At 46.8% G+C, this 14203-nt stretch overlaps 1 protein-coding gene across 1 annotated transcript in view; it reads right to left on the bottom strand.

Moving 5' to 3' along the window:
- Positions 1-14203, bottom strand: part of MPHOSPH8 (M-phase phosphoprotein 8) — a 209300-nt gene that overhangs the window by 151997 nt on the left and 43100 nt on the right. The window contains exon 3 of the mRNA XM_085621552.1: positions 2816-3631. Within this exon, the coding sequence (XP_085477678.1) occupies positions 2816-3631 (816 nt within the window). The remainder of the gene's footprint in view (positions 1-2815; positions 3632-14203) is intronic.

The following is a 14203-nucleotide window of genomic DNA, read 5'->3' as shown; positions in this document are numbered from 1 at the left end:
GTGAAGGGTGGTACTGAAGTTCCCACTGCTTAAAGTAAGGTTTCTGGATCAGATTTGCCCTTTTACGTATGCCAGAATACTGCTTCAGGGAAGCGGATGACAGCCAGGTGCGTAAACCTCACACTTCATTGTGCCCATATTTTCGGTTCTCCGGTTTAGAGACAGCCCCAGTGATATTTCCTGTGAGAAGTATCACTTTACACAGAGGCTGTGTCTGGAGCAGCTTGAGAAGGACACTTAAAAGAGAGCCAGCCCAAACTTTTAAGTTGAAGACCGTGGATCCACATACCCATCTAGAACATGTTTATAAAAGTGGGACCAAATCATCCCAATTTGTTCCAGTTCCAAACACTTCATAAAAAGGAAGGCAGTACCCTGCAGGGTACTCTATGGACTATGGTGAAACCAGGGCTGGTGTCACCTGACAGCCAGCCTCCCAAAGGGAAAAGGACATCACCTGAAGTCTGCACTTTGTGAACGGGTAGCAGAGCGTCTGCCTAAAAGCCTGCCTGGCTGCTGAGAAAGAGGAGTCTGACCCTGCGGGACAGACTGGTCAGGAGGAGAAGCCCAGCTTATTCAAAGCGAACTGACAGAGCGCGAAACCAGGAGTGGCCCTGTACTGCAGAGGGTCTGCTGATCCCTCCACGGTTCCTGGCAAGAAAAACAAAACATCTATGTTTTTTTTTCCAGTTTTATATAGTGCAAACCCGACCTGAAGGTAATGGAGCTATTTACATGAGCACCGGTAACATTACACAAGGATGCATTTGTTTTTTGAACGCACAGGGAGATTAAGTGATTTGCCCGGAATCACAGGATGTTGAGGCGACGCAGAGACTCGAAACTGGTTCCCCAGTTCCAAAGTTGGCAGCTCTGGCCGTTATGCCAGAACCTCGTTGGCACTTCAGCCCTGTGGGGGTCACAACTGCCTTGGTGACTGTAATGGTCCAGTCAGGGCTACAACTGCTTTGGTGATGACATGGGCCGTGTTGGGGCATATGCCAGCATTGTTCATTGGTGCAGTCATGGTTGCATTGGCTTCACTTGCCGGGTGGGACCACAGCAACCAAACATGCACGGTTGGTTCTAGGACTGACAATCTACACTGGTCCAGTCTGGGCAGACTTGTATGTAGAGACACACACACACACTGTTTGTGGCCTTCTTGAATGATTTCATCTGATTACCACATGCCTCTGCCTGCGTTGGAATCAAGTCATTGAACACTGGCTAGTCAAGTGTGACGGACTAAGAGACTGGTTCCTACAACAGTTGCTTGAATGTTGAGTTCTGAGCTGATGCCTCCTGAACTACCTCCCTGAGATGGCTGTGACTGCTTACCGTCGCTATCCTAAATGTAGCACTGCAGAAAAGGTCGTACTTGGCCCAGTCTGGATGGACCCCAGGACATCAGTGACAAGCAACCTCAGCCACCAAGGTTGGAATTCAATAGCCTCTGTTTGTCCTGTTGCCCCCTTGACAGGGGTTTGACAATAACATAAGCTGCTTGGCATGTTTTTCTGTTGGTAGTGAGCTCCTTTTTCCTGTACCATTGGCAAAGTGGCATATTCAAAACGTGATTTTTTTTGACAATAATGTGATTTTAAAGATGGCAATTATTTTGTATCTAGTACCACAATGTTGACCCCGTATATTCGGGGGCAGGGGAATGAGAGAGAAGAGACACCCAGCTATGTCTGTATTCTCCCAAAATGACTAATATCACACAAAACAAACAGTGTTCAGGAGCCCCAATATTGGAGTTCATATGTTCCTGATTTCTGGAGTAAACCTATATTTCTATTATTACAGCTCAGATGTTTCTTGTGTCAACCAACGCAGGGCCATTAGAATAAGCTTAAATTACGGGATGACGTCACACACTCCCCTGGGTGTAATGTTTCATCATTGGTCATTCCGTGCTCGCCTAAGAATACTCTTTTGGTTGTACTGAAGGTACTTGCAAGGATATGGTGTGAAGGACAGACAAAGAATCAAATCTAAAAATCCTAATCACATACTCAAAGATATTTCTCCTCCATCGGTCGACACAAGGGCCGTCTGTGTTGCAATAAGAATACAGGTTTAGTCCAGAAATCAGGACCACAGAGGCTCCAATTTTGGGCCTCCATAACGCTACATTTGTTTTGTGTGGTATTCAAAAAAATTGGTATCTCTTTTATCAGCCAATCACATATGTCAAGATATTTGAATGTGATTTTGAAAATCATAGTTTTAAACGGTTGCCATTTTTGCAGCAAAAAATGTAAGCACAAGTACTACCCAGAGTTCCTAGCTGTGATTTGTATAATTTATGCAGCACTCTAAATTTGTGTTTGTACTCATTGATATACAGACAAATTAAAAGACAAACAATTAAAATGCAGGTCATGTAGTACCAGGGTTTGATAACTGCCCTACGTCTAATAACAATTTAAAAGACATTAATAATTATTATAAATTGGTGTATACTATCAAAGTGGTTTGTCACATGAAATTCTATACTCTGAAAAAGCTTCTGGAGAGGCGTAACAGAGAAGGCATACACCTGCATCTTCTGAATAAAGGACTGCAAACATAAACGGAAGTATGCTGCTACAGACGCAGACCAAGCTGTTCGTTATTTAGTGGCTTGGTGCAGTGGGAGAATAATTTTTAATTGAAGTGTCACAAAGCAGGTGTTTTCAAGGTAATATTGGTATCAAACACTATTGAAAACAGCTAATCGTACATTATTATTTACTTTCAGAAACCATTTGTGAACGGTTAATGCTAATTTATACTGGCTAAAAACTGAAAATATTTCTTAACTCACCTCTTGAACTGGCTCTGCAGACATGTGAAACTTCTCTTCTGTGCTCAGTTTGGGATTTTTTTGAAGTATAAAAGAGGGTTTGTTCATCTCAGTAACTGCTTTTATCTTTTCCAGAATCCGTTGCTTTTTGTGAGCACTTTTCTTTTCAACATGTATCTCTTTTACTTCTATGGGTTTTGCTTCCTCTTTCTGTTTTTCTTGTTTTCTTATTTTTTCTTTCTTCTTCTTCTTTTTCACTTTGACTTGAACTTCATCCTCATCCGTGATTGCCATGCCATCTGGCTGCTCATCTTCAGGTTTTGTCGAAGTGGTTCCTTGTTCAGCACCGTCAGATTTTGGTGCAACTTCTGGAGTAACACAAGCTTGTGGTTCCATGCTTTCAGTTTCATCTGTCTGCAAATCATGGGCACTGGACTCAGTTTCCATGGGCTGCTCACTAGGTTTTTCTTTCTTCTGTTTTTTCAGATCCTTCGATTCTTCTTTCATTTTAACCTTCAAGTCTTTTGATTCTACTTTCTTTTTCTTTTGCTCCTTGGACTCATCTTTTTTAGATTTTTTAACTTCACTGGAGTCTTCCTTTCCATCAGACTGCCTCTTTTTTGATCTTGAATCCAATAGCGAATCATCTGTGGTCTCCTCCTCAGTTTTGTGTTTCTCTTTCATTTTTCCAGATTTACCTTTTTTCTTTTTGCTCTCGTCTTGGGCTTCATCTTTGGTTTTTTTCTTTTTCTTCTTCTGAGAGACATCTTCCTTTGCATCACTCTGCCAATCGCTGTCAGATTCTGCTTCAAAAAGATCACCATGTAAAGGTAGCTTCTACAATTGTAATAAAAAAACGAAAGGTAATCAGTCTCAGAAATATTTTAAAAGATGACCAAACCGTCCACCCCATTCCCTCAGAAATTATTACTCTACCTATCAGTGTTGACAGTCTGCATAACTGAGAAGACAGTTGGGGGCGGTTTAGGTAGATATTCTGTTACTTTACCTGTGACTGACTATCTCAAATAAGTGTTCCATTTGTGCCATTTCTTCACAGGCCATGTGTATAAATGTGAAAAGAATAGAAACATGTCAAGTTAAATCAGGTCCTGCCTGTATTAACATTTTACATCTAGTTAAAGTTAACAAATACCTACTATACCCACTAAGGAAAACAATATTTCCTAAACAGCAACTTCAAAATAATGGCCCAGACAATGCAGATGAAGTGTGTGGGTCAGGACAATATAAAAATGTATACTTAATGTTCATTTCACTTTCCTAGTAACACCAGTAAGGCTGCGCTCGCCGATTATCCATTTTAAATTGCTTTTTGCTCTGCTATTTGTGTGTTCGCTTGTTAAATTGAGGGAATTTGTGGGGGGCTGAATTTGAATTTTAATTGTGGGAACTTGTGGGGGGCTGAATTTGAATTTTAATTGTGGGAATTTGCCTTTGTGTCATCTTTTTGGAACGAGCCTCGTATTCTGGGCTTTCGTTTGGGGGACGTTTTTCTTGTAATCTAGCGGCCATCTTGAGTGTGACGCGCGTTTTTCGCGGTCAGCACTCTAGATGTTGCACGCTGTTCATCTGGCCCAGCCACGCCCTTTAAGTAGGATGCTTGACAGGAAGCGCAGCGGACGAGCGCAGCGGGCGCGCCGACAGCGCGCCGAAGGCAAGCCCGTCTGCGCCCGTCAGCGCACTGTCAGGGCATGTCATTCTGCCCGTCCTACCTCCGAGTCCTTCGGTCCACTTATTCTGTCGGCTGGGTGGCTCAAATCTTTACAGCCACCTCGGTGCCCTATTGATAAAGTCTGCTTTAACCTCCCCTCCTCAGACCTTGTATGTGGTAGCTGTGCGTTTCGCTTTACGCCAGAGCTTATACCATTTGGCTCAGCTGTTGTCTCTTCAAGTTCCGTCACCATCAGCGCCTGCCTCATTAATGCGAGATCTGTGAAAAGGCACTACTTGGATGTTTTTGACTTGATCATAGATAATAAACTGGATATCTTGTTTGTGACCGAGACTTGGCTTGATGCTTCTTCTAATACCTTAGTGAACATGGCTACACCCATAGGATTTAAAGTTCACCGGGTGGATCGCTGCACTGGCAGAGGTGGTGGCTTGGCCATCTGGTATAGGGATAACTGGACCTTTCGAAGTGAAACTTCTACTCTCTGGGGCAACTGCGAGGCCTTCCATTTTAGTTTGCAACTTTCGGCCCAATTCACTCTTGGTGGCTCTCTGATTTATCGCCCCCCTGGCTCAGCTGTGAACTTCTTAGCATCCTGTGGCGAGGCTTTAGCTGAGCGAGCTTTGAGGTATTCGAAATTTATTCTCCTTGGGGATGTTAACATCCACCTTGATTGCAGCGATGAGGTAGATTCAGTTGCCTTTCCAGACTCCTTACATCTTGTAAACCTATCCCAAATGGTCTTGTTTCCAACTCATCAGGGTGGTCATACTCTTGATATGATTTGCACAAATTTTCCTACCTCTGTCATGAAGCCGTGCCCTGTGGCATGGTCAGATCATTTTCCTATCTTTTTTTCCTGGGCGTTACAAGACGCTTGGAGACCGTCTCAACAGTAAACGCCCGCCCATCTCCAAGAAGGTGGTTTTTCCTCAGCTCAGCCTCGCGCTTGATGCTTCTCGGCCCACTTTTGGCACAGTCCTGGAGGCTAATGTCACCCAATTCGATGAGTGGATCACAGGTGCTGTTGCTTCGGTCTCGGCGGCTGGGCTGCCCAAGTTGAGAAGAGAGTCCCCCTCTAAACCATGGTTTACTCCCTCGCTGCGGAGTCTTAAGCACATCTGCAAAGTCGCAGAAAGGTCCTGGCGTTCCGGTGGATACCAGCACCATGACAAAGTGCTTCTCAGATCTAAACAAAAACTCTATTATAGAGCGACTAAGGAGGCCAAGGACCTGTACTATGCTGCTCGTATTGAACGGGCTATAACACCACCAAAGAGATCTTTGCCATAGAGCAGAGTTTCCTTGCTCCTAGTGCTCAGGTAGCTGTGGCCCCTGTCTCGGACACCTGGTGTAACACTTTGGCATCTTTTTTCAAGGATAAAATTATTAGCATCCAGGAGACATTTCGGCCTTTGTTGAAGTCGGCTAGTATTGAGCTGGTTCCCACCCTGCCTAAGGCCTTTACGATCCCATGCTTCTCTGAGTTCTGTTCGATTGACTTATTCGGCTCCCTTAGAATTCTTAAAGCCCTCAAGTCTGGCTCGCCGAACGATCCATGCGCTGCCAGACTACTTTCGGATATGGCTGATACCATCAACACTGAGGTCAATTACTTGGTCAATCAATCACTAAGGGAAGCACATGTGCCCATGGGCATGGAAACATGATTTTTATTTTGCCACTTCTCAAAAAGCCATCCCTTGATCCTCTGCTCCCTGAGAATTATCGACCTATCTCACTTTTGCCTAGTCTGGCCAAAGTTTGCGAGAAGGCAGTCACGTTCCAACTGACTAATTATGTCGAGGCGGCTGGTGTTCTCCATCCGGCGCAGTCTGGATTCCGTGCCTCCTACAGTACCGAATCCGCCCTGTTGGAGGTTTCGGAGTCGATTCGGGAGTGTCTGGACGCCGGCGGGAAAGCGGCACTTATATTGCTTGATCTCTCGGCGGCGTTCGACACGGTGCCTCATGCCATGCTCCTTGACCGCCTCTCGGACATTGGAGTGTCTGGGAAAGCTTTGCTTTGGATCAGCTCCTTTTTGGAGGGAAGGATGCAGCAGGTTTGGCTTCCTCCTTGTGCCTCGGTCCCCTTGAGGGTTACTACGGGGGTACCGCAGGGGTCGTCACTTAGCCCTCTGCTTTTTAACATCTATGTGACTCCGCTGGTTTTCCTGGCGGAGTCCCTGGGGGCTAAAGTGATGGCCTACGCGGATGACACCCAACTGCTGTTCACTTGGAACAGAGAAGATGACTCGGTGGTCAGACCTCATCAGTGTCTGTCCTCGGTCTTTCAGTGGTTGGCCAATGCACAGCTGAAATGTAATGAGGCAAAGTCGGAAGTCCTGTTGTTCGGCTCTTTTTCCTCTGAGTTTAGAACAAGACTCTGGCCTCCGAGCTTTCCATGTCCTCCAGTGATCAATGGAGGCATTAAAAATCTCGGCGTTTGGTTTGATGAAAACCTGAATTTTGCTTCGCATATATAAAAACTTGCTGGCACATGCTTTGGGCTACTGAGGAGTCTTAAGAAGTTTCTACCCTTGCTCCCAGACAGGGACAGAGAAACGGTGGTGCGTGCTCTGCTTCTCTCCCGCCTAGACTACGCTAATGCCCTCCTGGTAGGTTGCCCTGGCCACCTAGTAAGGAAATTGCAGGTGGCCCAAAATTCGGCAGCCAGACTCCTGGGTGGCTTGTCCTCCCGGCAAAGTGCTCGGGCCCTACTTCGGGCACTTCATTGGCTTCCCGTGGAATCACACCTTAAATTCAAAATGCTGTCTATTGTTCAACAGGCCCTTCACGGTCTGGGCCCCAAGTATCTGCAGGACAGATTCTCCTTTTATGTTCCTAGGAGACAGCCGAGGTCATCCTCACTGCTGCTTATGCAGACCCCCAAATTTAGGCGTGTTCGATTGGGGGGCAACTCGTTTGCCCGTAGAGCCTGCCTTGCCTGGAACTCTCTTCCCCTGTCTTTGAGGGCTATTTGTGATCCGCACCTGTTTAGAAAATCCCTGAAGAGACTGCTGTTTTAATGGATATCTGTGGTTTGGCCGCCTCTTCTGTTGTTAGCACCGGGACACTTCCGAGTAGCTGCGCGCTTAATAAATTAAAATAAAATAACATAACCAGAAACTTAAGAATAGCATTTGTTTCCCTGCCAACCTCACAAGTCAATCTTATGAAAAAGCCCTGTAAGCCTGGAGAGAAAATAGCATATTCTCACTGCAAGTTAACCTACTCAGGACCACAAAAATGTGTTGTACTGCAGGCACAAGACATCTGAATATGGCAACCTAAGGTATGGCTGCAAACCATTAGCCCGCATTACATGTCAGACTCAGCATGACTCTAGAACTGGCCACTTTTTGAAGGAAAGAATAATGTATATATTATAAATGAACTTCAAAAGCAAACATGTATTTGAACTAATTCATACCAAACAGGATGATCTCAAACCCTTATTCATTACAGGCAGTGCTTAATTTCATTTGAGGAGGATGCACAAGTTACTTATCTTTGGTAAGGCCTTATCTCGTCGCAACTATATCTAGCCACAGATTCTCCACTTGTGAATTTTCCCCATGGGTAAGACAGGATCCAGAAAACTTTTGTGAGCAGTACCCCTGCACGCCAGTATGTGGCATCGATCGGCTTCACGTCCGTCATCAGCCGTGCCAGAAGTTACATCATGGTACCTATATAGGCGCCACCCAGGCGTCCTGACGTCAGTCTCTTTTCATGACTTTTCACACCAGAAGCACGGAGCCATGAAGAACACTGACCACTGGTGTGTCAAAACTAGGGCCCTGAAAAAGTTCAGCCCTGGCCCTAGAAATCCGTTTGCAGAGCAGGAAGGTTGCGTGGGTGGGTAAGGAATCTGCGGCTAAATTTAGCCTCTATCAGATAAGGCGTTACTGAAGGTAACCGGTTCATCAGATAGAGACATCTAGCTGCAGATTCCACTCCTGTGAACAGATACCCGAGCAATACTGTAGGACACTGCCTTCTTTTGGCATGGTCATGTCCACTTTTTGCCCTAGTGCTGATGCTTTTCGACTGGAAGTGTACTGGGCCTCAGCTAACAAGGCGCCAGTGCTCTTTCCCTTAAAATAAAAACAAATATCTAACTATACCACAATTGGCAAGGACTTTAGCTCCCTTGTAAGTCCCTAGTAAATAGTATCCCTGGTACTCAGGGCATGGGTACTAAAGAGGGTCCCTAAGGGTTGCAGCATGTATTATGTCACCATCAGGGAATCACACACAAATTGCATGCAGACTGCCATTGCAGGTTGTGTGCAATGGCAGTCTGTCAATGGCCATTTTGAAAACCACAACATGGCACACTCCCTGTTTGCCATGCCCATACACACTGCATATACTATATGTAAGTTAAACATACAGCAGGCCTTGGAGTCCTATGGCAGGATGCATTATATTATATGTGAGAACATATATGCATGAGCAGATATGCCCCTGTGATGTCTGGTTCCTTTGCCAAGACATTGCAAGTGTTCAGGAAGCCATCTTTAGAATATGTACTGGGGAATGGTCAATACGAGTTATCCAGCTACATAATGGCTTGACTGAAACTAATTGTGTTTGACATCAAACACCTTGTCTTGAAAAATCCATTCAGATGCCAGTACTGAATTTGTCCTGAAATGCAGAAAGAGGGCACTTTAGAGGTGCCCCTAAATCCTACTAGTCTCTTAGTGTGCTTGCTGACTTGTATCGCCCACCCTGTAGGTGAGAGACCATGCTTTCCGAGGACAGAAACAATGCCTGCTCCAGCAGGATGTCTAATGTGTTGGCCAGAGGCTTCAAAGCTTCTACCGCCTCCGATACGCGACCCCGGCTTCTCCCAGATCTGGGAGATGCCACCCCCTGTCCTGAGGCCTATTTGGCACTAGGACCAGTGAGAAAATGAGCTTGTCAGAAGGCGTGTTCACTCTCAGTCTAATCGTACCCCTAAAGTGGGCTACCTGGAGTGAACAACAACAGAAGGGTTCCACCCTCTTGCTTTGAGTGGAACTAGAACTACGGGTCAGATTGATGGCCACTCTCCCCAGAAAATCGTCATATAGGGGTGTAGACACCTCAGGGGTAGATAGTCCATTGGCTACTAACTTACATTCCCCTGAACACCCCTAAATTCAGTATTTTGGTGCCCCTCTGTCACCAGGAACTTGGATTCATCTACTGGGAACAGAGGAAGGACCAATAAGAGCCAAAAATGCAAGAACTGTCGACCAGCCCCAGATCGGGCACAAAACCCTGCCTGCCGTTGTCCCAACAAATGCAAAGACCCGGCCAGTCCAGCAGCTGTGCATCCTCCTAAAGCCTTAGAGGGCTCCCAGCACTTTGCCAGTCAGCATCTCCCTTGAAGAGGAGGAGCAACTTCCCCACAGTCTGCAGCCATTGACCGCATCTGCCCAATACACTATTGTGCTGACCACCGGGTCCAGCGAGGAAGCAGCACCCCAGGAGAAAACCGTTGTGGCTCCAAGAGGTCAGCCCAGTCTTCCCATCGAGTTTCGAGTCGCTAGACCCTTGAGGAGCCCCCCCCAGCACCAATACCCTTGGAACTGGAACCCTTGCAATAGCCAGAGCTTGTTCAGTGTCCAGTCAGGACACCAACTCAGCCAAGACCGACCTACCGATGAGGGACGTCAGCACCACAAAGGCTAGCACAGAGAGTGGCCCTGTTGTCCTGTTTGCCCCCCATCACCAGGTCAACCCCAAGAAGTGGGAGTCTCCAACGCAAGCGACCCACCAGAGAAAACAAATATGCACCCGAGCCCTACAGCCCGAGCCAACCAACGGGGCTCCCTTGCTTCAGAGACCCTAAAGAGGCAAGCCCCACTTTGGGTTCTGCTGGACTTATCCCCAAGACACCGCTTGCAGCCGTTTCTGTTACAAGTTTCTCCATAGACTTTAACGGGTAACCTTTGAGGCTACCATGGTGACCAGCAACTCTGCACCCGGACACACCAGGGCAGTTAAATCCGAAGTGCTGGTGGTTCTCTGGACCATGGCCATTAAATACTTTAGATCCACAACAGTAACCCTGAAAGTCGTTTGTAAGTGTGCCTATGCAGTGATTTTTTCTTCCATAGGATAACATTACCACGTGAGAGGCTCACGCCTCAAATCTGACAGCTGTAATTTTCTACTATCTTACCTGTAAAAATGAATCACGTCTAAAAGACTTACCTCATTCTGATCGTGGTATGAAAATCTGTGTTCTTTTTCTAAATTGGTCTATAGTTTCTTCTTGATTGCGAGTATCATTTATTGACTATGTACAACAAATGCTTAACACTACGCTCTGATAAGCTTTAACTGCTCGCCCACACTACCACTAACAGCACACGTGGGATTATTAGTTTAAGTCCTCTAAACCAATAAGGGTCGTCTGGACTTTCTACATAGTGTGCCTCATTTTGGTACACTACATAAAAATCCAGCTTCCTACAAATACCATCCCCTGAGGAGGGTCTGCAAACTAATTTCAAACAAGAAAGTCCTACAGTACCAAACGGGCAAAGAGCCTATCCCTGCAGACCCGACTGACCAGACAGTAGTGTTTGGTGAACGTGTGCAGGGAAGCCGACGATGTTGCCTGGTAGATATCCAGGAACGGAACTCTAAGTGTTAACGCAGTGCTCACAACTTTAACTCGGGTGGAATGAACCCGCAAACCTTCAGGAGGTTGCTTCTTTGCCAGTGCATTGAATATTTTCATGAAGAGCACAACCCATCTGGAAATGGTTTGCTTCTGCACCGTGCAACCTTTCTTCGCACTAACATACCCCACGAACAGTTGGTCGGCCACCCCAGAACTCAGGTGTGTGGTCATGGTAGAATGACAATGTTCTTTTGGGGTCTAGAGGGTGGGGGTCGCAACTCTTTTTTAGAGGGGCGTCGAGGAGCATAAACAGGGAGGCATGGTGATACATTTGCCTACATAAAGTGGCAGCTCAAACTCTCTACGGGCAGATGTAATTGCCACAAGAAAGGATTTTTTCAGTGTGGGAAGCATGAGAGGACAATCAATTGTGGAGCACACATTAAAAAAGTCAAACCTAAATTAAGGTCCCACTGAGGCCTAATGAATGGTGAAGGAGGGAAGAGATGAGTAAGACCTTTGAGAAACCTATGTACAATAGGGGACATGAACAAAGAAGGTTGGTCAGGCAACCACAAGAAAGCAAAAATGCCTGATAGATAGACCTTAAGAGTGCCCAGAGCAGAGCCCTGCTGGACCAGGGAAAGAGTGAAGAAAGGGGATCAATAGTTTTTTCTGCACACCATGCCACAAATTCTTTCCAACAGCAGGCCTATACTGTCTTGTTGGAGGGACACCTGGCTGCTAAAATGACGTTACAGACTTCAGGAGGCACGTCGAAAGCTGTCAATTGCCGTCGCCCAACCTCCACGCAAGAAGGAGTAGAGTGGAAACGTTCGGGTAAAGAAGCCTCCCCTGCTGCTGCAAAAGCAGATCTTCCAGAAGGGGCAGTCTGATCAGAGGATCGATGACCACGCTCAGTAGCTCAGGATACCGAACTCTCAATGCCTGGTCCAGAGCCACAAGGATGACTTTGGTTGATCCAACTGAGGATCCTACATAGATCCTACTATTCCAGGACTGTCCTCTTTGGGGACGGGAGAGCAGAGTACCTGCATTGGCTGGGCGTACCCAAAGGATCATCCCTCAGCCCGACCCTCTTCAACGTCTACATGACACCACTCGCCAACATCGTCCGATCACACAACCTCAACATCATCTCATACGCCAACGACACCAAGCTGATCCTCTCCATCACCAAAGACCCCGCCACCGCCAAAACCATCTTCCACGATGGAATGAAGGCCGTCGCCGAATGGATGAAGAACAGTTGCCTGAAACTGAACTCGGACAAGACGAAGGTCCTCATCCTCGGCTCCACCCCCTCTGTCTGGGAGGACTCCTGGTGGCCGGCCTCACTGGGAGCCGCGCAGACACCCACCAACCACGCACGCCATCTGGGGTTCATCCTGGACTCATTTCTGTCAATGACCCAGCAAGTCAACGCTGTCTCCTCCTCCTGCTTCAACAGCTTCCGTATGCTTCGCAAGATCTACAGATGGATCCCCACCAGAACCAGAGGATGGTCACCCAGGCCCTCGTCATCAGCAGGCTGGACTACGGCAACGCCCTCTACGCGGGAACCACGGCTAAACTACAGAAGAGACTCCAATGCATACAGAACGCCTCCGCACGCCTCATCCTCGACATCCCCCGCCACAACCACATCGCTGCCCACCTGAGGAACCTGCACTGGCTCCCAGTCAACAAGAAGATCCCCTTCACGCTCCTCATCCACGCCCACAAAGCACTCCACTACACCGGACCAGCATACCTCAACAAACGACTCACCTTCTACACTCCCAACCACCAGCTTCGCTCCGCTGACCTCTCCCTCGCCACCGTTCTACGCATCCACCGAACGACCACCGGCAGCAGATCCTTCTCTCACCTCGCCGCCAAGACATGGAACACCCTTCCCATCCACCTACGACAGACGCAGGACCTTCAGGAGACTTCTCAAGACCTGGTTGTTCGAACAGTAGCAGCTCCCCTCCCCCCAGCACCTTGAGACCCTCACGGGGCAGTAGCGCACTCTGCAAATGTTTGTTTGATTGATTGACGTAGAGGGTGTCTTCTCAAAACTTCCCATGCATTGAGAATATTATAGAAACTAGGGTTTTTTGGCTCTCCTGAGAAGGGGACGCATCTGCTCAGTGGTGCATTTCCTAGCTTGAGAAGTCTCTTGACCCTAAGACTGTTATCTGGGACCCCCAGTCTTGGGAGGGTTATGATGAAGAAATTGCAGCCAGTGAGGTATTTTCTCTGATCATTGGTTTTGAGAGATATATATATATATATATATATATATATATTCACTGAAAAAACCATAGGTTTCACACATGTTATAGTTAGCGGAAATTTTACTGATAAAAAAACCAATGAAATTCCCCCGTTATAGTTAGTGCAGGCAACTATAACTCACGCGACCGCAATCCTCTGCTGATGCTAATACTGTATTTAGACACTTATTTGCCCATGTCTTCTTCCATACATTTTTAGCTATACATATATTACAAATATTTTTTTTTCATAAAGACACATATGTCATCAGCAGAAGATTGCGGTCGCGTGAGTTATAGTTGCCTGCACTAACTATAACGGGGGAATTGCATTGGTTTTTTATCAGTAAAATTTCCGCTAACTATAACATGTGTGAAACCTATGGTTTTTTCAGTGAATTTGCAAGGTTTTTTAAATGCTAATTCCTAACTATAACGTGTGTGAAACCTATGGTTTTTTCAGTGAATTTGTACGGTTTTTTAAATGCTAAGTTACTTTACGCCATTCGTGGCGTGCGCGCCCACTTAACGTATTTCGTTCCGTGCGCGCACGGTGCGCTTCGCGCACCATGCGCGCACAGTGAGCACGCGGTGCCCACTTTACGCAGTTAGTGCCGTGCACGCACGGTGGGCACGCGGTGCGCTACGCGCACCGCGTGCCCACGTTACGCTAGATGGGCCATGTACGCACGATGCGCTTCGCGCACCGTGCGCACATGGAGGACATATGATGCACTTCGTTTTGAAAGGTAATATTTTAATTTTTCGTATATTTTATAAGCCATGCACAAGTGGTGCCCTTCG

This window comes from Triturus cristatus, chromosome 8 (assembly GCF_964204655.1).
Source record: "Triturus cristatus chromosome 8, aTriCri1.1, whole genome shotgun sequence".
Lineage (NCBI taxonomy): Eukaryota > Metazoa > Chordata > Amphibia > Caudata > Salamandridae > Triturus > Triturus cristatus.
The sequence above is the reverse complement of the archived record's forward strand: the minus strand, read 5'-3'. Positions and strand labels throughout refer to the sequence as shown.